This window comes from Conger conger, chromosome 12 (assembly GCF_963514075.1).
Source record: "Conger conger chromosome 12, fConCon1.1, whole genome shotgun sequence".
In the NCBI taxonomy this organism is placed as follows: domain Eukaryota; kingdom Metazoa; phylum Chordata; class Actinopteri; order Anguilliformes; family Congridae; genus Conger; species Conger conger.
The window spans coordinates 34,095,692-34,119,064 of NC_083771.1; the positions used below are offsets into that span (position 1 = coordinate 34,095,692).

General features: G+C 45.2%; 1 protein-coding gene across 2 annotated transcripts in view; it reads left to right on the plus strand.

Annotated features, from left to right (window-relative positions):
- The window catches only part of adamts6 (ADAM metallopeptidase with thrombospondin type 1 motif, 6), a 70,253-nt gene that overhangs the window by 21,970 nt on the left and 24,910 nt on the right, over positions 1-23,373 (plus strand). Inside the window, exons 10-15 of one of the 2 annotated variants that reach the window (XM_061262759.1) lie at positions 4,897-5,038; positions 9,446-9,553; positions 14,103-14,248; positions 16,717-16,780; positions 20,513-20,615; positions 22,422-22,555. In XM_061262759.1, the coding sequence (XP_061118743.1) occupies positions 4,897-5,038; positions 9,446-9,553; positions 14,103-14,248; positions 16,717-16,780; positions 20,513-20,615; positions 22,422-22,555 (697 nt within the window). The remainder of the gene's footprint in view (positions 1-4,896; positions 5,039-9,445; positions 9,554-14,102; positions 14,249-16,716; positions 16,781-20,512; positions 20,616-22,421; positions 22,556-23,373) is intronic. The other variant, XM_061262760.1, reaches the window with a different exon arrangement.

Consider the following 23,373-nt stretch of genomic DNA (forward strand, 5'->3'; position numbering starts at 1 on the left):
GTTTTGGAATGTGGTTATAGCAGTAATAATCAAAAACATCATTCAGAAACATTATAATAAAATTGTGACTCTCCTATGGGGGCTGAAGCTGTGTTTTACTCTTGGTACCAAAACTCAAATCATCCTTTTTACCCTTAATGCGTGGGTAACAGAGGCCAGTGTAGAGTCTCCTGTTTGTTCTCATATTACACCTCGCATTAGTCCCATGTGACGGTGGCCATCCACTAAACTCACAAACAGGAGATTTGGATCAGTGCTAACTTAATTAATTCAGGGTCATATTGAGGCCGTGGTTTTATGGCTAAGATTCACCAGAGGAAAAGCTTAGCCTTTGGGCTCATGGGATAGAAAAGAGGAAGGAATGACCTGATGTTTTTAAATGTGTAATGGTGACAAAAGTAATGGCGAGGATGTGATTGTAATAACTGATAATTAATTAGATTTACATAGTGGGTTTCTTTTTTATGGAGGAGTCTTTAGCTGGGCGGCACGGATGGTGCAGTGGGTAGCACTGCCGCCTCACAGCAAGTAGGTCCTGGGTTCGAATCCCCGTCGACCGGGGCCTCTCTGTGCGGCGTTTGCATGTTCTCCCCGTGTCTGCGTGGGTTTCCTCCGGGTACTCCGGTTTCCTCCCACAGTCCAAAGACATGCACGTTAGGCTGATTGGAGAGTCTAAATTGCCCGTAGGTATGAGTGTGTGAGTGAATGGTGTGTGTGCCCTGCGATAGACTGGCGACCTGTCCAGGGTGTATTCCTGCCTTTCGCCCAATGTATGCTGGGATAGGCTCCAGCCCCCTGCGACCCTGATCAGGATAAGCGGGTTCAGATAATGGATGGATGGGAGTCTTTAGCTGTTGAGTGTATATTTTAATGGGCCCTGCATGTTGTGACAAAAGCTAGCTGTGCATGTGAATTTCTCCTAGATAAATAAGTAGAGAAAATTAGCAAGGTAAACCTTCTTTGCTTGACAGATTCACGAGCTTGTCGTGTTTCACTAATCTTAGCTTTCCTCGGACAGCTTCCTCTTCAAAGACCGTGTCAAAGACCATAAGGTCTGACCAATGTTCCAAACATTTTTTCAAATCCCACATATTGTTTTATATCACCCACTCCCCACTTGGCTGCCCTTTCTGCAATGCAGTGCCTTTTCTCTTTTTAATCACAAACAAATGGCAACCTTGGCATATGAAATTCTATAATCTCATGCATACTGACTTGTACTAAGGGAATGCATCGGAAACAGTTTTTTCCAAGGTTAATTTTCAAGTCATTCACTTTGTTGTTGATAAGCTACGTAAGCTAGCATAGTGTAAAGTTGGTGTCCCTGTTCAAAGGTGAACTGTGGCCTGGTCAGTGAGTGCAGGTCCCTGCATTAGAGTGGTCCTGTTCCCTTATCTCCATTTGTCAGTGCCACAGACATGGAGTTAGTGGCCTGTCTCTCCCTCACACTCCTTTGAGAGGAATAAGAGACGTTCTGGCCTTCAGAGCAGTAATCACCACCAAAAGGGCTGGAGGTCGTGAAGTATGGCGATGCCAGCTGAGGAGATTGCTGCATGCCAGCTCTATACAGGAACACAAGGAACCGCTTCCTGTTCTCTATTGGCCTCCGCTCATCTCACCCTCACTCTGACTCCGCTGGGCTGGATAAATGCAGTGAACAATGGGCTGGTATACGTTTGGTCGTTTTTTTTTTTCATGGTGGAATTTCAAGTCCATTTTCGATGCTTCTCTTTAATTGGCATCTGTCCTCAGTCCAGCGGAGTGTTGGCCTTTAAAACGGGGAACGTCTCGATCTGAGCCGTCTTGGTTGTTGGATGTGCAGCACGTTTCCTCTTGCCAAGTAAACAGCTTTGGTTGTGCAGCTGGCCTAGTTTCAGAGGCCTGCTGCTGCTCCATTTAGGGTGCGTAAGCCTTTTGAGAAATCGCTTGCAAATGCAAACATGGTTCACTCGCAGTTTACGGACGATGTGTTCTGCCATTATGTCATTGGTTTTTAAACACTTTTTATGGTTTTCTTCTTTAATGTGAAGAGTCGATTCGCATATGGATTTAGCATCCAGTGCTTTATTTGGCTGTGTGTTTTTTGTTGGCTTAGAAGGGATGAACCTGTGCTGTTTGCAGCTTCAGGTACTGCCTCCACTCCCTTTGAGTTTTTATCCTCTCTCCCAGCATTGTTCATCTGAAAAGATTCCCCTTTGATGTAATGAATTTGACTTATTTCTATAGACAGGAAGTTTCGTTGACATTACAGATGCCATTTCTTAAGTGACTTAGGAGCTGTCCATACTTAAGACCCCACCCCTTCTCTCTCCCTCCCTCTCTCCCTCTCTTCTTGTGTTGACCCTGCCTGTCTGTCTCCATGGTGGAGTGAGACCCTCTGAAACCAAAGAAAAAGGGTTATTCCAGCAAACAACAGAAAGAGAGAAAGAGAGGGGGTGCAGGAAAGCCGAGCTCATGAAACTAAACACTGCACTTTTCGCATGCCCCGGGGCAAGAGCTCAAGTATTCCTTCCTCTCCGATATATTTGGTTTAGTTTTCAATTAGATTAGACTTCCGATTTTCTGGTGGGAAGCCAGGGATCCCTGTTTCAGCTAATTCTCCGTAAGCCACTCAGCAGTAAAAAATAAAACCATGGTAGTATATGTCACTGTGTTATGCTCTCTCTCTCTCTTTCTCTATTTCTCTCTCTCTCCTGCTCTGTCTTGTTGCATCCCAAGTTAGAGCATTTTTTCATGGGATATTGGAGATTGTAAAAATAATTTTTTTTTAATTGCAATATATCACAACATCTGACCCAAACCAACTTTATTGCAACATTGGTTACACGAAGGGTTGTTGGGCGCCAATGGGCTGAGAGTATTCTATAAATTGAACGTAATGCTGAAAAATCCTTGAAAGAGGACTTGGTGTAGAACCGGAATTTATTTTCACTTGTGGCCAGCCGGTCCAGTACGAAAACATACTCACAGGCTTCTGGGTGACTTGTCTGGCTAAAGTACCATCAGTGGGTCAGTGCTGTACCATTCCCTATGGTCTGATATTAAATCCTGACTGTGGGAGTACTAACTCAGGCAGACAGGCTCACAGGTTTATAGTTTTGCCCAGGGTGGAAGGGTTTGAGTCAGCACATTTGTCCCCGTCTTATCGTGACTCCTGTGAATTGAGTGCCTGCAGTTTGCCTGAAAACATACCCATATCCCTCTCACTCAGTGACTGCGCAGCTCAGCTGGTGGACTGCAGGGTGATGAGAGCACAAACCAGAGAATAGGCACGTGCTTGTGTGGTCTCTCTCAAACAGAGAATGTGATAATGTAGACCCAGGATAATGTAGACTTACCTGGAAAGACACAGAAACAGGAATGGGTCATCTATGTGATGTAGGTTGTGTCTTATTCGGTACCCACTTGGTATGGGTTGTGTCTGTTGGCAGAAAATAGTGTAATGCAATGTCAATGCAATGCTAATGAATTTCAGAGCAAATGCTAATGAATGTGAGAGCAAACGCTAATGAATGTCAGGGCTAACGCTAATGAATGTCAGAGCAAACGCTAGTGGATGTCAGAGCAAACGCTAATGAATGTAAGAGCAAACACTAATGAATAAGCAGGCTGAGGAAAACACTGTGGTTATAATTCTCTTCGCTCCACATGGAGGTTCTGCAGAAGTGTCTGAGGTGCACTTCTTCAGGGCTGCCTGTCTGCATAATGAATGTGAGGGTTTATGTTGTACCAGAGCCCACTTGTCCTTACGAGGGATATTAAACATGTTCTCTTGGCATATTTCTGGAGGCTGCTCGGCAGTGACTGCCTTTTATTCACGGGAATAGTGAGGCACGTTTCCAGGCGCTCCCCACCGCATCGAGGTGCGCCCCCCTGACCTCACGGGGGAAGGACACATCCACAGGACTCCATATTCCTGCCTGGGGGAAAAACTTCTAGCCTGGCATACTGAACCCAGAGTAAACAGGCCCAAACCAAAAAAGATACTTTTTGGCCTTCCTTTTGAATTCTTCTTAAAAAGATACTTTGCAGGATTCAAAAACTTCTTCAAATAGAAGGGTTTTTATTTTTTATTTTTTGTGAGTGCACATATTTCCGTGTGACACAACAGACTAAACACAGTTCTTGCGCGTGACAGCTGGCCTTTGGCCTACTCCAGACGTCTCTCCCTCTCTCATTCTTCCTCTCTTTCCCGCTCCCTCCCTTTCTCTCTTCCCGCTCTCTTTCCCATCTCTGTAATGCTTCTTGAAGGGATTCCACAGGAGACTTGACTCACAGTGCTGTACAAATGTCTCTCTCAAGGTTTAATAGGTTGAATGGGTCACAGCAAGCCATCCCTCTCCATAGTGCTCCTTGATCCAAACCCTGTCACCACAATCACCGCCGAGTTTCTTCACTTTTAACCAAGGTCCCATCTAAACATTTTCTGTGGTCGATATTATTGAGTAAGGGGGGGGAAAGAAATTGAGAATCTGCCTACATAGTTCAGTAGATCTTTTAAAAAATATATATATATTTTTTGGGGGGATTTTTAGTATTGTTATTATTCCAAGGGGGAGAATGAGCAACTGACATTTACGCAATGGGAAAAATGACTCCAACAGTTTTTTTTTTTTTTTTTTAAGCCCCTATGGCTGATTAATTGCTTTTCTGTACACGGAGCATTTTTTCAATACCAGCCAACAGTATTTCATCGTGTTAAAGGCATGGACAGTGAAATGCGATGTATAGGATCTGGTTTCTTGCAGAAGGGTGGTTTTGTGTCCGGGGAGAACTGCATGCCTGTCTCATCTGTCCCTCCTGCAGGCCCACAGAGGCGGTGCAGCGGCAGCTGTGTGCTGGAGGTGCAGCCTTTAAAAAAGAAACAATTCTATTGTGGGTTTGTTTTTTTGACAGCTCAGGTCGGGGGACGTGTCTGGACAATGAACCTCTGAAACGAGACTTCCTGTACCCCACAGTGGCCCCGGGGCAGGTGTACAGCGCGGACGAGCAATGTCGTTTCCAGTACGGCGCCTCTTCCCGCCAGTGCAAGTATGGGGTAAGGAGCCTGTGTCTCAGTCTCGCCTGAGGCCTGCCTGTAGCTTCACAAAGCAGCACAGCCATGCTTCAGCGCCCAGGCCATTCTCAACTCCTCACACAGCTTCACGAAGCAGCACAGCCATGCTTCCAACGCCCAGGCCATTCTCAACTCCTCACACAGCTTCACGAAGCAGCACAGCCATGCTTCAGCGCCCAGGCCATTCTCAACTCCTCACACAGCTTCACGAAGCAGCACAGCCATGCTTCAGCGCCCAGGCCATTCTCAACTCCTCACACAGCTTCACAAAGCAGCACAGCCATGCTTCAGCGCCCAGGCCATTCTCAACTCCTCACACAGCTTCACGAAGCAGCACAGCCATGCTTCAACGCCCAGGCCATTCTCAACTCCTCACACAGCTTCACGAAGCAGCACAGCCATGCTTCAGCGCCCAGGCCATTCTCAACTCCTCACACAGCTTCACGAAGCAGCACAGCCATGCTTCAACGCCCAGGCCATTCTCAACTCCTCACACAGCTTCACGAAGCAGCACAGCCATGCTTCAGCGCCCAGGCCATTCTCAACTCCTCACACAGCTTCACGAAGCAGCACAGCCATGCTTCAACGCCCAGGCCATTCTCAACTCCTCACACAGCTTCACGAAGCAGCACAGCCATGCTTCAGCACCCAGGCCATTCTCAATTCCTCACACAGCTTCACGAAGCAGCACAGCCATGCTTCAGCGCCCAGGCCATTCTCAACTCCTCACACAGCTTCACGAAGCAGCAGAGCCATGCTTCAGCACCCAGGCCATTCTCAACTCCTCACACAGCTTCATGTGCCTCACCACATTCTATAAGTCCTGTCATTTCAGATGAAGAGTAATACTTTGTTCAAGTTAAAAATCATAAAGTGGTATGAACATTTGAAAAATGAAACCGTCTTTCTCTGATTTACATGAAAAGATGTTGGAAAAGGATGTCAAGGCTCTCTCAGTGCTGAGTAGAAGGCTATACATAGTGACACAGAGTTCTCTATATCACTAGTTTTCTTATTTGTAAATGTTGATCTGTGTTATAAATGGAGGATAAATATGTGAATAAATGGGTAGCATTTTTGAATTAAAGTTTTTTACATTGACTTGCAGCAGAACAGTCATTTAAATATGGAGGCAGGACCGTTATTGCATGTTATGCTTTGCAGATTACTGTTTACGAGTCTGCTGTCTGTGAGATGAGTGTGGAGTGTGGAGTGTCTGCGTTCGGCCCTGGCCTGTTGCGATGGAGTGTGATGAATGATACAGAAGGGGACTGGGGCTCAGTGGAAGCACATAGTTAATGCAGGCCCTGAGAGAGCTATGGGGAATAATAGCTGTATTTAAATTGTGCCTGAAGACAGCTATTATTTCTGCCATTGACCTTAAGGAGTTTGGCCAGAGGATTTGACATTTCTTGAGTCAGACGGCCTCCTGCAGGCGTGATTACAACATGATCTTTCAGATGTGCCTCTTAAAACCTCGGATCACAAAGCCACTGGCCTCGTACGGGGGCCTTGGCGGCTTTTCATTTGGCCCATGACAAACAAATAAGCTTCAAATGAAAGAGCGGAACCCCTTTTTACTTATTAAAGTAAATCAAGTGGTATCGCAACCCTGGGGGAAACAGCGGGCTTGAGGAAAGGGACAGTATTTTAAACGCAGAGAAAGCTGTTGCAACACCCCTGCATGTGTTCATTATTTATGTCTTATTCCTCTTGCGCTCAGCTGTTTCAACACTGCCAAAGAGGTGTTCTTGAGAGAGGTGGCTGGGGGTGGGGGGCTTGAGTTCTCTCCAGAACCCGAAAGGATTTATATAAGCAAATCATTGTTTTTTTAGTATATGAACAGTTCTGTCTTGGTGCCAGAAGGTTGGAGAGGGGTTTCCGATGAGGGGCGGGTTCACAAGAAGTAGTATTCGATTTTGACCCAACCGCAGTGGTTAATGGATGGTTCATGTTAATTAAGGATAGTCTTCACCTTGAGTAAATTCTTTAATTGTCTGGCAAGAGGGAAAGGCTTTTCCACGCAAACGTTCTCCTCTGGAGATCAGCAGAAACTGTATTAAACTGTACTAATGAATCTATTAGTACCTTAGTAACTTGTTTCAACACGTGTGCTGGGTGTGCTTTCTGCAAATTTGATGATATCCTGGAGCAAGGTGCTTCTCTCTCTTTCTCTGCCAATCAGTCCCTGGTTTTCATGCTGTGTAATGATTTCCCCCCGTTGACAACAGCCCAAGGTAAACGAACTGACTCTGGGAAGACCCAGGCGCAGAAACCAAAGATGCGAAACACTAGCACTTATGAACGTTGGGAAATTGCTTTGCATTTCGCAAATATGGTCATGTGTTCTGCACCAGAAAGGGGAGATTACATTACAAGAGCTAAGAGATGTGTTTCATTTCATTTGAAAGAAATACAGTACTTGACATTGGATGTTAATGGGGCTAAAATGAACATTGTCCTTACTGTTGCTTGAGCTTGTAAGTGTAGCAGAGAGTCACAAAGTGCATGTGGTGTACCCCCACAGTGCTGCTTTCATAAGGGATGTGCTCTTACCTGAGGTTAATTAATTACATTTTTCAGTTAATTAAGTTTAGCTTTATTTGCCTTACCAGAATGCATTTTTCCATTCAATTCAATTTCATTTGAGCAGTATACTGCTTTTTACACAAGATTGTCACAAAGCAGCTTTGCAAAGAACCCAGGCCTGAGACTCCCTCAGAGCAAGCCTAGGGCGACAGTAGCAAGGAAAATCTCCCTGACTAACAGGAAGAAACCTTGGGATCCCATGGGCTGGCAATGGGCAAACAGTGAGTTTAACAGTAGCGTTATATGTAATATAGAAATAAATGAAATAAGTTAAATCATTAATTATACAAATGATACATTATGCAGATAATAATTATGCAGATGTATTCAGCAAAAATATAAAGTCTGAAATGTCAGTCACATGATAGGAATACAAAGCCACCATGCATGGGGAGTGGAATGGCAGCCATGTCTGGATACAGTAGCATGATTAGGAAGGGGTCCTGGCTGAGAATTGGACTCCCTGTCATAGAGTATGGTTCATTTGCTTCCACCCATCTATGATGCTGGTATGACCATCTCACTTTGGTCGTTAAACCACAAGTTACCACCCGGGGAGGTTTGTTTCGGCTCAAAACTACAAAGGGAGCCCAAATTAAAAGGTGCTGGTCAAGAAGCAAATAAAACAAGGTCAACCAGCATACTTTGATGGCTCAATTGCTCTCCAAAGAGCCCTTTTCTTAGGTGGGTGTCTGCCATGAATCCATCAGTGCCACAGAGGTCTCCATGTGACTGAGGGCATGACCTGTACAGTGTGGACTTTTAAATGGTTCACAGTAGGTCTTATTGGAACCAGATGCAGGCTGGGGCTAGTGCAACTGTAGCAACACCAGAGACCCAGTCATCTTCTCTTTTCAATCTGGACAGGAGCTGGCGGCCTATGTGGTCAGGACGTATTTATTGACCCAGGGGTCTAAAGCTGTGGCTTTGTATTATAACTCTTATTTCACTGTGCAGTCATCTTTCATGCAGTGTTGACCAGTAAATCCTTTGAGGTTGAGGCTTCAAAAGGGTCCCAGCATAGTTATTTTCTATGGAAGACAAGGGTTTTGTTGCTATGAGTGTTCATTCTTAGGGCCTATATTTTCTTTATTTTAGAGTAAAGAAAGAACCTATTCAAACTTTGCAATAAGACGAGAGTACAGACAGACAGGTCCCCTTTGAGTGTTTGAATGACTCCAGGGTTGTGTGAGTCAATACTGTCTCAGACTTGTTTCTAGTGCCTTAAGCCCCTGACAATAAATTTGTGAAAATAATTTTACCCCTGCCAATGAACAAACTCAGAGGCCCAGATGCATGCTATCAACAGCATAAATTCACTCTGTGTCTTTCTTTTTGACCTATGGATCAAATAGACGTGTCTCAAATTGTCATAGAGTGTTGAGCAATTGTCGAGTTGGTTTCATTGTCTGCTGATCAGGAGGAGACCTTTGCAATTGTTTCTGTCAGGTCTTGCTTGATGTATCAGAATAAATAGAGGTGAACTTCCCTTCTCAGAAGAGTCCACAGCTGGAGCCACATCCATTGGGTCCAAGCTGCTCAGTATATTTAAGAACTCAGATCTTTGGGAATTAGAATAAACCTTAGGATAGAGTAACCTCCAAAAAAAAAGTCCTCTACCAGGGAGCAATGTAACTGGCCAAAAACAAAATACAAACAAACATAAACCTGGAGAATTCTCTTACGTATATACTGGACATCAACATTGTGAATGCTAAAGCCTAAGATTTTAACACTGATTTACTGTTTTTTCTGTCAATGAATATATTCTCACCAACTTGCTTTTGCCTTCTTTCCTAGGAAGTGTGTAGAGAGCTGTGGTGCCTTAGCAAAAGTAACCGCTGTGTCACCAACAGTATTCCCGCAGCTGAGGGAACACTGTGCCAGACGGGCAGCATCGACAGGGGGGTAAGTCCAGTAACACCACAGAATTACTTCAACTCCAAAACTGTCTGAGTCCAACAAGATCTGCCTGTACTCTCAGACGTAGAACTGCTCTACTAGAGTTTGTTTTACACTGAATGGTTTGCCATGTAGGACACACAGTTTAGCTTTCTTGTGGCTTTATCGTTGCGTCTTTATGGAGTTCAGAGGTGTCGCCCATTTCTTTGAATTTCTTCTTATATTTCATTTAAAGAATTTAACATGGTGAACTACACATGATAAAAATGGCTTTCGTCAAGATTTGGTTTATGGTTAGAAACTGTAGGGAGTAACTATAGCCATAACAGCAATTACCATTTTATTACCATGTAATAACACAGTAGGCTGTATTAATAATGATTGAATTAACTTGAGCATATTGTTGAACAAAATTGTGAAGCCAGCTTATTTGTGGGTTGTTATTTTCATGTTTAGATTGTCAGGAATTGTGTTGTGTGTACTAGTTTGAGCCTTTGTGAAGTCGCGTTGATCTATGAATTATATATACATTGAAGTACTGAAGTATTTAGATCTGATATAATTATCAAAGGTTTTCCTAAATAATACAATGATACAATCCATAATACTATCTTTTTTCGGCCAATATGGACACTGGACAATATTAACTTATTTAGATTTATGTTTCTCAAAAAGAAAATAGGTGCTAATACACAGTGTTCTAATATGAGTCATCTCAAGAGATAGGACATATATTTAATTATATTCTAGTCACCTCAAAATACCTTGTTAGTGCCATGGTTTTGTACCAACCATGAGAAGAATGCAACAAGATAGCAATCCGACAATAACTCCAAAAAAAAGTATTCATATTAATTTATTAATGTATTCACAATGTGTGTGTTTGTGTGTATGCACTCTTCATTCTTCCAAACCCCTGGATTATTCTAGCCCATTTTTTACAGGAGAGTGGGAATGTTTTTGGAATGCCAGGTAGGCACCCACTGTAGTGGGAAAGTGACCCTGGAAGATTAGGAGCAGAATAGTGCGGGCGTGGCAGCAGGGCCAGCTGTAATCATTCCAGCTAATCCCATTGTGTGGGATATGGGAATAAGAACCCCATTCCCAGCGCCCGCGCACTCACGCACGGGAGGATTTGTGCAAACAATGCGATTGGGTCATCAGTTCATGTTTCTGCCCGGACAGGTTACAGAGACAGTTTTAACAAAGATTACGCCTGCCATTGTCACTGCCAGTGCCCATGTCTAAATGGGAAGAATGAGAGCGTTTCACGTGCTGTCGCCCTCGGTTACCATCGGCTCGGTGGACCCATTCACGGGCCCAACCCGTGTTCAGCGTCCTGGACAACACTCGGGCCCCAGGTTTAGCCAATAGAAAGGGTTTTTTTGTTTTTTGTGGGGTTTTTTTCATAGTTTCCTGGCGTGGTGAACTACCACCTGCCCTTAGCCTGGGACAAGAGGCATAGAAGTCTCAGCCATTGGTCACAAACAGAGAGGAGTGACCAGGCATACCAACTAACAAACTTATGCTGGGTTGATAAACTACTTCCTAAACCATGGCAAAACCTTTTCCTGGGAAGTCACAATTCCTGGAAATGTTCTTGTAGTTCCGTGCATGAAACATAAACCAGAACTACGTAGCAGTCACTGACACCCAGATCCATTTTCTGCACTTTAGTTTGCTGCTTCGGCTTTGCTGCTGATTTATTTACAGGCCCATGGGGTCAGTTTTCAGAAAACTGGAGCGGATAAAGCTAAGCTGTGGTCCTTTCATCCTTATCCTTTTCACCCTGGACAATTAAATGCAAGGGTCAATCTTTTGTGTTCATGAAGAAAAAACATACACTTGCATTTATTTGCAACTCTTAAATTAAAGACGAATGTTGACTGGGTCCAGGGCAGGAAAAACAAACATAATCGGCGTTCACATCTCCTCAATAAAACGTCAAACTTGCCTTTTTGATTGGAGAAGACAGGCAAACACATCACCCTTGGGTTGAGGTCATGGAATTGTCAGCATCTTTCTGTGGTTACATGTGGTCAGACAGCAGAACATGGCCCAGACTACCTCTCATAAAAGATGTCACTCCTCCCTCTGTGAGAGGGATTCCTCAGCTCTGACTCTTTGGCTTAATTGCGGCTTTTTTAATGTGTTTTTGGTTTGGGAGGGGTAAGGCTTTTACCCACTGAACCCCTGACCCCTGGCTCAGAGAGCCTCGTTGTGGCTGGACACAAGCGGGCGATGAAAAGCAGATAGACTTTCAGCCGGTGGCTAGGAAAGACAGGTACAGCCTGTTCTGGCTTTGTCAGCCCTTGCTAGATAAGACATTCTTAGAGGGGTTATTTTGGGCTTGCTGAATAGCATAGTTGTCCTTAGTGATGACTCCCTCTCTCACTTGCTCTCAGTCTGTTTCTCTCTCTCTCTTTTCCTTTCTCCCTTCTCTGTTAATCCTGTTTATAAAATGTCTTAGTGTTTTACCTGGCTTTAGCGTAGTGGTGACAGTCGACACCGCCGTGGCCTTGCCAGGTCCTTCTCAGCCCATGGGCAAGATGCAACTTAACCTACTGACATAGTTGTCTGTTTGTTGGGGGACAAAGAGCCAGAGTGCACTCTTAAACCCTGCCCAGGGCTTCACCTCTCTTGGAGAGATGCTCTCTGAATGAAGCTTGTGTTATTGAGTTAAGATTCCAAGAAATAAAAGAAGGATTATCTGATTACTCTATATCGAATTAGAGTTTAGCAGATAGAATACGTTTCAGTGTGAACGTGTCGTAGGCCAGCATTAAAGGTCAGGTAGAGAGCTTCTCTTTGCGTTTCTCAGCAGAAAGGGAGCACTCAGATACAGAATAAAGAATCAACAATAGACATGTCATTGGACATATGGTTTGTTGAAGTATGCGCCTCCAATGTAGAATTAGTTTGCCCCGGAACAATGAAAACAGTTGTCGTTTGCCATGGAGAATTCTATTTTACATTTCGCAGATTTTTTGGTGAATTTTTCCCTTGAAACTGAACCCCCCTGTGCGGTGTTGTGCTTGGCGGAGCCAGACGAGAAAGAGGAAGTGCTTGAAACCAACTTTGTTTGGCATACGTGCCAGGCTTCCAAACCCTGCTGTAAACGCTGGTTTCCTCTGGATTGCGGAGGTCTTCAGGCTTTGTGTTGATGCTTTGCGAACAGACGCATGAGCCACACAAAGGAAAGATCAGAATCTCCGTGGACCTGCACTGGTTTCTCTTGCCAGAGATAAAGCCACCGCCAGTGAAGCGCATTGTCTAGACACTTATCAGATATTGACTGTTGTGTGATACAAAAGTAGACTCTACGAGGCTATTTATCTTGTAAGGCTCTGTGTGCTGTAGCTGACACATCCAGTATTGACAAAATACCGTTTTCCTCTAAAATGATTGAACACAAAGGCCAAGGATGTGTCCTTATTCCGGTTCATTTCTGTAAACGGCGAAACCCTTAGGGCCCTATTCTTGGACCTGCATAGATCGACACGAGGCCCAAATGCAATTTTATCTTTATGTTTGTATGGTGCACTGATAAAATTTCGTTCTACCGCTGAAGTTGGTGGTTTCCCAGTCTAAAATCAACGTTTGCATTGGCATTGGAGGATGACATTAACAGAGGTGTGATTATGAAAATCACCTGGCATCATTGTCTGAATGGAACAGAAAAATGTGCTGATCAGTGGCATTAAAGTTTGATTGACTCTGGAGTTATTTTCTTTGGGCCAAAAATGCAAAATGAACTTTTGGCATTCCATAAGTACCTACAATATCTACAGATGACAGATGATAGTTATACGTGCTCTGCTAATGAAAGATTCCCTCAATAGTGGTCTGTGGCATGTCTGTCTCAGGGGTCTGCTGTGAGGAGTTTATGTTTGTAGCCTGAATTTGTGGCGTATTGAGTTGTCAGGTGTTTAGAGCTCTGTGTTCAGGGGCACAGCTCAAACTTTTTGGCTTCAGAACAATGTATTGTGGGCTGAAATCCTTGGGGGACCTACACACGAATGTAATTCACCTCAAATGACTGCAGCAGACATAGTATTCAATATGAAGTATTGTCCTGAGTATTCAGTATTAAGAAAGTGTCAGTAGATGTAGAACCGGAGTCAGTTTCAGCGTTTTCAGCATGGTTATTTGGACTAGAATGAAGGATTCAGTGAGCTGGTGTTGTACTGTACTGAGCTGGAGGAAAACCAAAGGCAAACATTCAGGAAAATGTTGCAGACATTGTTCTAGAAAAATGTACAATTTAATGATTTAATGATGATGCCTTAATTTACGGCGCATTAAACGACTGTGGTGGAGTAAACCCCTCCGGAATAGCAGAATGGGAAAAAGATGTTAAGGGAAGGCTTAGGCATTGAATCATTGCTTGTTTGTATTGCTTTTTTAAAATAATTACAGCGGTCAGGCTGCTCCAATGTTAATCAAGGCACGAGTGACAAAAAGCGTGCCTGCTCTTTCATTTGGACGTCTGACCCATAACCCCCTTTCTCTCTCTCTCACCCCCTCTTTTCCCCCATCCCATTCCTGTTCCCAGTGGTGTTACCAGGGAGAGTGTGTGGCATTTGGCACATGGCCCCAGAGCGTCGATGGCGACTGGGGTCCCTGGTCCTTATGGGGCGAGTGCAGCCGAACCTGCGGTGGTGGCGTCTCCTCCTCCCTCCGACACTGTGACAGCCCAGCGTAAGTAAGCTAAAGTAAGCCAGAGCAAGCTGACCACGCCCCCAGGGTGTTCCTCTGGGCCCGATGCTGGGCTCCCTCACTCATTTGTAATGTTTTTTATTCCTTTTTTCCTCTCTCTTATTATGAATGGTACAGAGTTTAGGGTCGAGCGTAAGGAGAAAAAAAAGGGGGGGGGGGTAGCAACTCTTTTACGTTTTGGTTCATTTGCTTCACAGTTCTGCGCGGAAATGGAAATGTACATTGTGAAACTGGTAGACGTGAGCACAACCTAAAGGAATCCTCAGGCAGACATTCCACTTTCCCTCGTATGCGAACGCGTCATTTCATTATAAAAGAGCAAGTAGAAAACGGAATGTAATGAACACAACTCCTTTGTCACCTTATCATAAGTTCTATGTACCATCAGCGGAAATGCAACACAAAAACTGTGCTGGCATAATCTGACTATTCCTCTCGGGTTGTATTTGATTTACATTGTATTTGATCAAACAGCTTAACCTTGCTACCCAAAAGTTCTGGCAACAGATGTTCCCCTGACAGAACTGAACTCTGGACAGTAATTGCCCAGTGGTGACTGAGGGACAGACAACACAGGAGGCAAAGCTAAAAACACTGCCAAGTGGAAAATCACCCAACCGTCTCTCACCGGAGACCCCAGCCGAGGCCTTTCAGACTGTCCCTTAGCTCTTAGCAGGGGAACTTTGGCATGTCAATATTGCCAGAGGGATTTGTCAGTCATGTATTCAACCCAGACAGGCCCCATTATTACACTCACGCACACAGGCAGACGTTTGGCACTTCCAGGGTGTACCAATCGATGGCCTATTGTTCCTCGGGTCTCATGTTACCGAGCACCCTTACTGCAGCAGCAGTGCTGAACCAAGGGGGCAAACGAGTCACTGTTGTGCTGTGACAAGAGCGGAGCATGTTGCACAAGAAAAACCTGATGAAAAAGATGAAGAAAAAAACAAGGCGACTGTCTCCCCGTTTTAAGAATTGTTTGGGTGAAAAGGGGGAGCCTGAAAAGATTTGCAGAGCTGCGGCGGGGCGGGCGGCTCCTGACGGGGGGCCGCTCGACAGAGTTAGGGTTTCAGTCCCGGCGGAGGAGGAAACGTCTGTCTTCACACTCTGCCCTCAGACGGCGGAGAAAGTGTGGCGGGCGTAATGCATAACACCTGTGTAAGACGATCGGCCTCAAGCCCTGGGTACCGAGCCGTGGGGAGGAAGCAGAGGCACTTCAGCCAAACGGGCCTGGAAAGCATTCATTAGACAGGGCCCTCTCTCCCAGCGCAGCTGAGTGGGGCTTCTGTTTCCTGGGTTTGGGCTCGTCATGGAGAGGGGGCCCTCTGAAATAGCACAGCCCGAGTAGAAAAGAGCCAAAACAACTCCTGCTGGCAAATGTCTGTAACCCTCCCCTCTTTCCCCCTTCACCTGAATACAGTTGATGATCTTTATGATGTGAGATTGTTAGTATCGTTTTATGCACGTAGGCATTTTATTTTATAATCCTTCATTATTAGGTAGCCCTCAAGAAGGGTTTCACATAATTACTGTATTGTGAGGAGGCCCCTTGGTCACCGATTGTCACATCTGATTTTGTAGGGAAGGAGACATTTTCACTTTGGGGACCCAATTCAACATATGGAAGGTTGACCAGGTGTTATTTCCAGGAAGCCATGTTTCAGTCTTTTTGGTTGTACTGGTCTGTTTCGTGAGTCTGATGCAGGGTGGGAACTACAACCAATCATCCCCTTATATCACCTTCTGTCTTGTGCTACACAGTGGTTGGAAATGTTGTGCACGGCAAAATTAATAAACCTTCAACCGCCCCCCTTCCATTATGCACACACAATCCATGTTTTTTAAGGCATGTGATTGGACTACACGCAGCTGAACAATACATTTAGTAGACCAATGAACTCTTCGGGGCAAAGGAAGGCAAGCTACCTCTACCATGGCCCCCAAGATAACTTTAAGTCCATGAGCAAGAACTCTCAAAAAAAATGCCTGTGCTCTCAGAAGAAGAATTTCCAACACAGATATTCCGTGAGGCATCCAGTGTGGGAGTGATTGTGGAAAGCTCGTAGTACATTCCCAAACCCTCTAACCCCAGAGAAAAAAAACCCATGTCCTTACCTGAGATCGCCCTCTGGTAGAAACCCCTGCCTCAGCACGGGAGCTTTGTGTGATAAAGACACTCTCCGCTGGGGCAGTGGGGGTCTCGGGCTCTACCTGGTGGGAGCGCTAGGTACAGATTAAGGTGACTGCTCCCCCCCCCCCCCCCCCACTCACCCACCCATCCAAACGCAGTGCAGATGCTGACTGGCGTTGATTGGAATGGGCTGTCTTTTTTATTTTTTTCATTTTTTTTACTTTGATTGCTCCTTTTTTCAGCGTGGAGTGCACTGACAAAGAGTGGAAAATGCTTCATTAATCTTTTTCTTTTTTTTTATTCTAATTTGTTTCAGGCCGTCTGGTGGAGGAAAGTACTGTCTTGGGGAAAGGAAACGTTACAGATCGTGTAACACTGATGTGAGTACGCATGACTTCTCTCCCTCCCTCCTGCTCTCTCTCTTGCTCGCTCTTTCTAGCTTAATCTTTTCTTTAAGGCTGGCCATATAATGGACTGGCCATTTCTTTCCGGAACCATGGTCTGTTTAAACGTGAAGTCTTTGACCAAGGACAGAACTTCTCGAAAATTGTAGTGGCCAGTTGTTGCAGTTCAGTGTGGAAGTTGATCCCAGACAGAGAAAGCCAGAGACTCTTACTCACTCTCCAGTCTGTCCTGGTTCAGCTGAGGAGCTGCTCGCAGTGTCGGCAGCTGGCATGAAAGCTGTGCAGGCGTTCAGGGCCTCAGCCATCCCTGGGCACACAATTCAAGTTCTTTTAATGTGATTTAGTGGTTTATATTGGAGCCTAGGCTTTCAATTCAACAATGACTGTTGAGAGACAGATGATAATGAATCACATGCCTACTACGAATATTGTTGGCTTATATTTGGTTTATCTTGAATAACTGGAATAAATTAAAAATAAAATCTGAAATAATGGATGTTCGGTTACTAGGTAAATCCAGGAATCATATTTATTCACTAGATGAGATTAATTTCTTAAATGACCGGAATTCAGCTTTTGCTTGAATCGTGCTGTAATGTTCTTGAGCTGCTACAGCCACTACTGCTACTTTTGCTGCTGCTGCTACAACTGCTACTTCTTTTACTGATACTATTTTATCAAATGTAGTGGATCTGCAGCATTACTCAGCTTGAGTCATTTATTCCGACCCCACTTTTTTGGGATTTAGATTCTATAACAGAATGGCACTTGATGCTAGGTTTCCTGTTGAAAGAATATGTCGGCCTTCTTGTGGTGTACTTCTGAGACAACAGGATTACAGAGTACGCTTAGAGTGCACCTAGAAATGTTCTTAATGTTAAATGAAGTGTTCAAGGGCTTTGACTGGAGCCCACCGGTGCATTAAGAATGCTGGATGGAAGGATGGTAAGTGCATGGTACCCTTTAAAAGAACAAACGAAAATAAATAAAAGGAGGAACATGGAAGCCGGGCTTAAAGCAGAGCGATGAACGCCGTCATCTGAAGGTGTGCGCAGGTTAAGAGCTTAACCTTCCGGATTTATCTAAAAGGTGACGGTGGGTAAGTGATGGTGACCCCCCTGTGCCCGGGAGAGTTGCCCTGTATTGTGAGCATCCGCAGAGTGGGGGGACAGTGATGCATGGCTGCATTAAGGCGCTTGCTGACCCAGGCAGAGGATGAATGGAACCTGTGACAGAGCGGGACTCGGGTCTTGTTTGCTGTCAGCTTACCGCCGCCCCCTGACTCTGCCAATCCGCCGCTGGAAGTGTGTTTGCAAAATTCCCCTGGGAACCGTCAAGGAGACGGGGTTTTGGGTCAGGGACGAGGAGAGATGAAGGGGTGAGGGGAGGAGGACTGTGTGCGGGGGTGGAAATGCCACTCAGGTGAAGTACAACCGACCCCTCTGCCCCCGCCCACGGCCAGTTGTGACGCATGACTCGCTGGCTAAATGCGATGGTGGTGTGTAAGTGTAGCAGAAAAGAGTTGATAAAGAGGTCTCTCCCAGTCTCTACCAGCTTTCCCAGTGCTTTTCCTTGCTGCTTCTTTTCCACATAATGCTAGGTTGGCCCTGGATTTTATTTATTTTTTTACCTCCTCAGACTTCTCAAGTGTTCTAAATTTTAACATTATGCACAATTACCTGTACAGACTGAGAGTGGTTGTCCTGAGAAAGGATATGAGTCTGTGCTTTTGTTTGCCATTAAAAGCATTTCCTGAGCAAAAAACCCAGTTTCCAAATTTGCTGCAAACAAATATTTTTGTGGGGGATGGTAATTCATGCCCCCCACCAACCTGGTGGCCTGTACTCCTCAAGGTGAGATGTCAGCTAGCCCAATCTTTGCGGGTAATCTAACATTTTTAAAAAAGTGTAAAAATAACAACTCAGAGCTAGCGCAAGGACGTTTATTTTGGAAAACAAGCTACGTTCCCGACAACCACTGACTCAGTTGCGCTAAAACCCGGAGCGTTCCAATGAAAATGTGTGTCTCATGGCGCCGGTACAACAAACAGGAGGATACGAGGGGGGCGGAGGTAACGCAGGAGGGAGAACTGACGAGTAGTGCAGCTGATGAAAATGCTGGGCCCCGACATGAGCCTTAATGTAATTAGGCCTTTGACCCTTTGCCAGTTCAAAGGAACCCCAGAGCCCTCACTGGGATGGCCAGGGGAGAGTGGGGGGGAAGAGGGGGGCACTTTTACACGGCGCTGCCCCCAGTCGTGTGGGGCGTTTCTGTCAAACGTCTGAATTTATTAGGGTTTAAGTCATTTAGGATATGGCCCCCCACCGGTGGGGGTTCCTGCCCGGACCGCTGCACCGCAGCGGAGCAAAGGTCGGCTCACATTTGTTCTCCCTCTCACAACAATGAGCTAATTCCTCTGCCCTTTCCCAACTCAGACTCCTGCGGTCACTTTTATGCTCTCTGGGCATTTGCCCCAGTGCCACGGCTCCGCTTCAGAGCCACAGAGGAGAGAGGGCTGCCTTTGTGGTGTTAAATGTCACCCCCTTAATTGAAAGCAGGGGACAACAAAGGCGGGAAGCCAGGTCGTTGGTGAGTTCATTACGAGGCGAAATTAGGAGAAACACAGAGCCGGTGAGCTCATTACTTTCAGAAGGTGTGAAATGCAAAGACACTGCCATGGCCGTCTGACCCCAGAATGTGTGTACACATGTGTTTGTGCTTTCCTTTCTTTTTTAGCACTCTATGCAAAGTCATTGTTTTTTTGCTATTTTTCTTCTTTGCTATTTTTCAGTCTTCACTGCAATGTGAAATGTATTAATTTAGCAGCATTTAGCAGAAATTTACTTTTTAGAAAAGTATATTCACATGGGAAGCAAATACACAACTTCACAATTCTGGCATCTTTTTATGCGAAGCAGAGAGAAAGAAAAACAAGAAATGAATGAATCTGCAATATTAAGCATGATGTTGCATGTCACACTGTATATCATTTCGTTTTTTATTTTATTTTAATAAAGTAGTCTGATTTTCAGCATTGAAGTTATTCTGAGCTTACATCTATGAAAGTACACCTCAGTATTAATTTGTTGGACACAATGTTTTCTGCTTTCATCATATTATCAATGCCTGAGCTACCATTGCAGAGGTTGATTCAGATCCTGATTTCAAAGTAAATTCCTGAAATCCATACAAATGGGACTTTTAATGGGGCCTTTGAAATTGAATTTGATTCAAGCAGTTTTTAAAAATGCCCTTGCTTTTTTTGTACGCTGATTGATGTAATCTCGCTCTTATTAGTTTTGATTGCGGTTGGACCCTTGATCACTTGCGGTCCGTGAAATAATGCAATGAACGGGAAAAATGTTTTGTTTTTTTCCCTCAGAGGGCAGGCAATTTCAGGGTTTCAAAGAGTTTTGCACACTAGTAAATGTTCCCGCTTTCCTTCTCCCTCATTAAACATCTTTGTGAAGGCTGCATTAAGACAATGGACTGTGCATAAAACAGGAGTTCCCTATTCATGTTCCCAATTACGGACTCAAAGCACTCTATTGTGCAAGGACAATCAACACTGGACTCCAAAGCAGTCCTTGGAGCACTTTGTTCTGAGAGAAGTCACTTTCAGCTTTATGATCAGCTCTTCGGTTCTTCTGAGTTCTGCTCGCACCTCAGATAATAAAGCTCTTGGCTTTTTTTCCGTGTGTCTCGTAGGCCTGTCCAGCAGGATCGCGGGATTTCCGGGAAAAGCAGTGTGCGGATTTTGACAGCATGCCATTCCGTGGGAAGTTCTACAACTGGAAGCCTTATACTGGAGGTGAGCTCTCATAGCAGGGCGTGTGGACACAACACAATCCCCTCTTTAATGTGCCGTGGGCTTCCACATGGTGTAAGCTTTACAAAGTTTGTACTCTTTTCTTCTTTTTTTTTCTCTCCTCCCCAATGACAGTATGCATACTAGGCTTTTGTGTATACCCTGCGTACACCAGCAGTGCGAAAGTCTCTTTGATGCCCTGAAAATTCTTCAGATTCCACGGCCTCGAGTGTTTGAAGGTCTTCTGCACTGCTGTTTCTGTGCTATGTGCTCCTGATGTGTTTGTTTTATGGACCAGCACTGCGAAAAATCGGGGGTGAGGGTGATGGTGGTGGGGGTTGCCAGGGCATGAGGTTGCTGCCTCTTCCAGCAGTAATGTCTTCCACATGCACTTTCTCCTTTGTGATGGGCTAAACCGTGACTTATGGTCACTGTATCGCAGAAAGGTTCATCTGCTCAGAAAGGCAATTGTGACGTCAGATAGGCTGGTGAATAAAAAGTAAGTTGATGGGGTCAGCTCCCCCAGGCGAGGGAGAGCTTTACTTGAGCGTTAAGATGTACCGCAGTACCGACACGCTCCAATAACGCATTACACCCTTTCTGCCATCTACAGTTTCATTGTTGTAGACGTGGCTCAGTTCAGGGATTCAGGACTCAGTGTGGGCTTAATGCATATGTAAGGATTTGAGAAGAAGTATGTAAGGATATTCTCCTCTCTACTGCCTCTCTCTCGCTCCCTCCTTTCGCCTGTCTGATTCTTTCCCCCTCCCTCTAACGCTGATCTGTGTCTGTGTCTTTGAGCCCTTGGGAGATATCACGCACTACTAAAGTGAGACGTGCTCCACACACAAGTGCACAGGCATGTCCACCCACCCCCACCCCCACCCCACCTGAAACCCAGCTGCACACATAGAACTGGATCAGGGCTGGCAGATCTGTTAATCATTTCCACCAAAGGGAAATTAAAAATAAGGGTCACAAAAAAAGAAGGTATACTGTACATGTTGACCGTAGTGCTGAAAGTGGGATTTGAACTGTGACTCCCACCCCCTATTCGTGCCCCTGCACCGTGGCCCTGGGCCCTGTGGTGCAGCTCCTTTAGAGGCCCTTACGCGCACGCTGAGCCGCTCTGCTGAGCAGACGCAGACAGGCTGCTTCCATCGCTCGAGGAGCTCCGAGATCTTATCGCCCCACTGCTTTCATCCCCAAATTATCTGCACTTTTTCAGCCTTTTACTATTGTGTACAAGACAGCGGTGACATACAGACTACTTCAAATGGAAAAAAGGAAAAAGGAAAAACAACCTGTGAAGCTGGAAAAAGTATTTTATTGTGCTTCTGAGTCAATCTGATTTAGAGCGCCTGGAAAAGTACTAAGGCCATTGTGTGCGTAGCAGCCAATTGTGTAGGTTGTTCTGGGTTGCTTTTTGTGCACCGTGGTTTGACTGTAAGGAAAACTGGGCCATTCGGAGGGGCAGTTTTTTATCTTTAGCTTTTTATCTGTTTTTATCTTCTTCTCTTTGCCCTGAGAAGTTGTCTTATGACGCAGCATGTTGCACAATTCCTCCAGACCTTGGCCAGTAGTGCTTTCCCAGTTCAGCAGACGCCCCAGTCAAATCTGCCTCACACAAAGGTCTTCAAACAAAGCCAGAAAGATTATATATTGAGGAGGGAAATCACCAGTTAGAATTTTAAACCCTTAATTTATCGGCGGTCGTGGGTGATGGCATTAATGGGGTCATTTCCTGCCTCTGATTTAAGGTTGCCATTTCTTCCTTTTTACTTTTTACATTGTGCATTTTCGCTCCAGGCGGTGTGAAGCCTTGTGCCCTGAATTGCCTGGCCGAAGGCTACAACTTCTACACGGAGCGGTCTCCTGCTGTCATCGATGGCACGCGCTGCAAGGGTGACTCACTGGACATCTGCATCAACGGCGAGTGCAAGGTTAGAGCTGACATTCTGTCGCTTTTATCTGGTTTTCAATATCATGTTACGCTAGTCATGTTACTGCTGGTCTTTAAGCGATGCCTATTTAACAAGTAAAATCGTATCATATCTCATCTGCATAAGAAATGGGGCCAGCTGTGAGACGGTCACCGTTTCATTCTTATTATAAATGGGCACTATCTAACCACTGTATTTAGAAAATTGAAAGCATTTGAAATTCAAATGACAAGTGGTATATTTGCTGAAGCACTCTTTTAAAATACATGTTTTAATCGTGCCCCTGGAATTATGTGTATTCTGTGTGTCTGTGTGTGTGTGTGTGTGTATTCTTTTTATTTTATTTTTTCATTTGAAAAATAATTCTGGCACTTTGTATATGCTGTTTTATTGGATGTGTGTTTTACGGTCGGTCAGTGAGCGCATCCCCTGTCTTAAAATGCTCCTGACTGCCACACAGAGTCACGGCAGCAGTCAGAAACTGCTTTTAACATGCACTGCATGGGCCACAATGTATGTAAGACACGTGGGGGGGGAAATAACATGCAGTTTCCTGGGCCAAATGGTGGTTGTTTTTTGGGGGAGGGGGCTTGCGTACGGAGAGTACGGAGAGCCCCGTTGCTGCAGCGCTGTTCCCCAGATGCCGCGTGCGGTGGCAGTGTGTGTGCGGCTCCAGTCTCACTCTCCCCTGACCCAGTTTGCGCTCGCTGCCACAATGCGGGATTCATTATCTGAGAGAGGGATCTCTGCAGATACCGGAGCGCTGCGGCTGTAAGACTACAAACAAGTAGCCGAGTCCTGAAAGGGAACAATGAGGC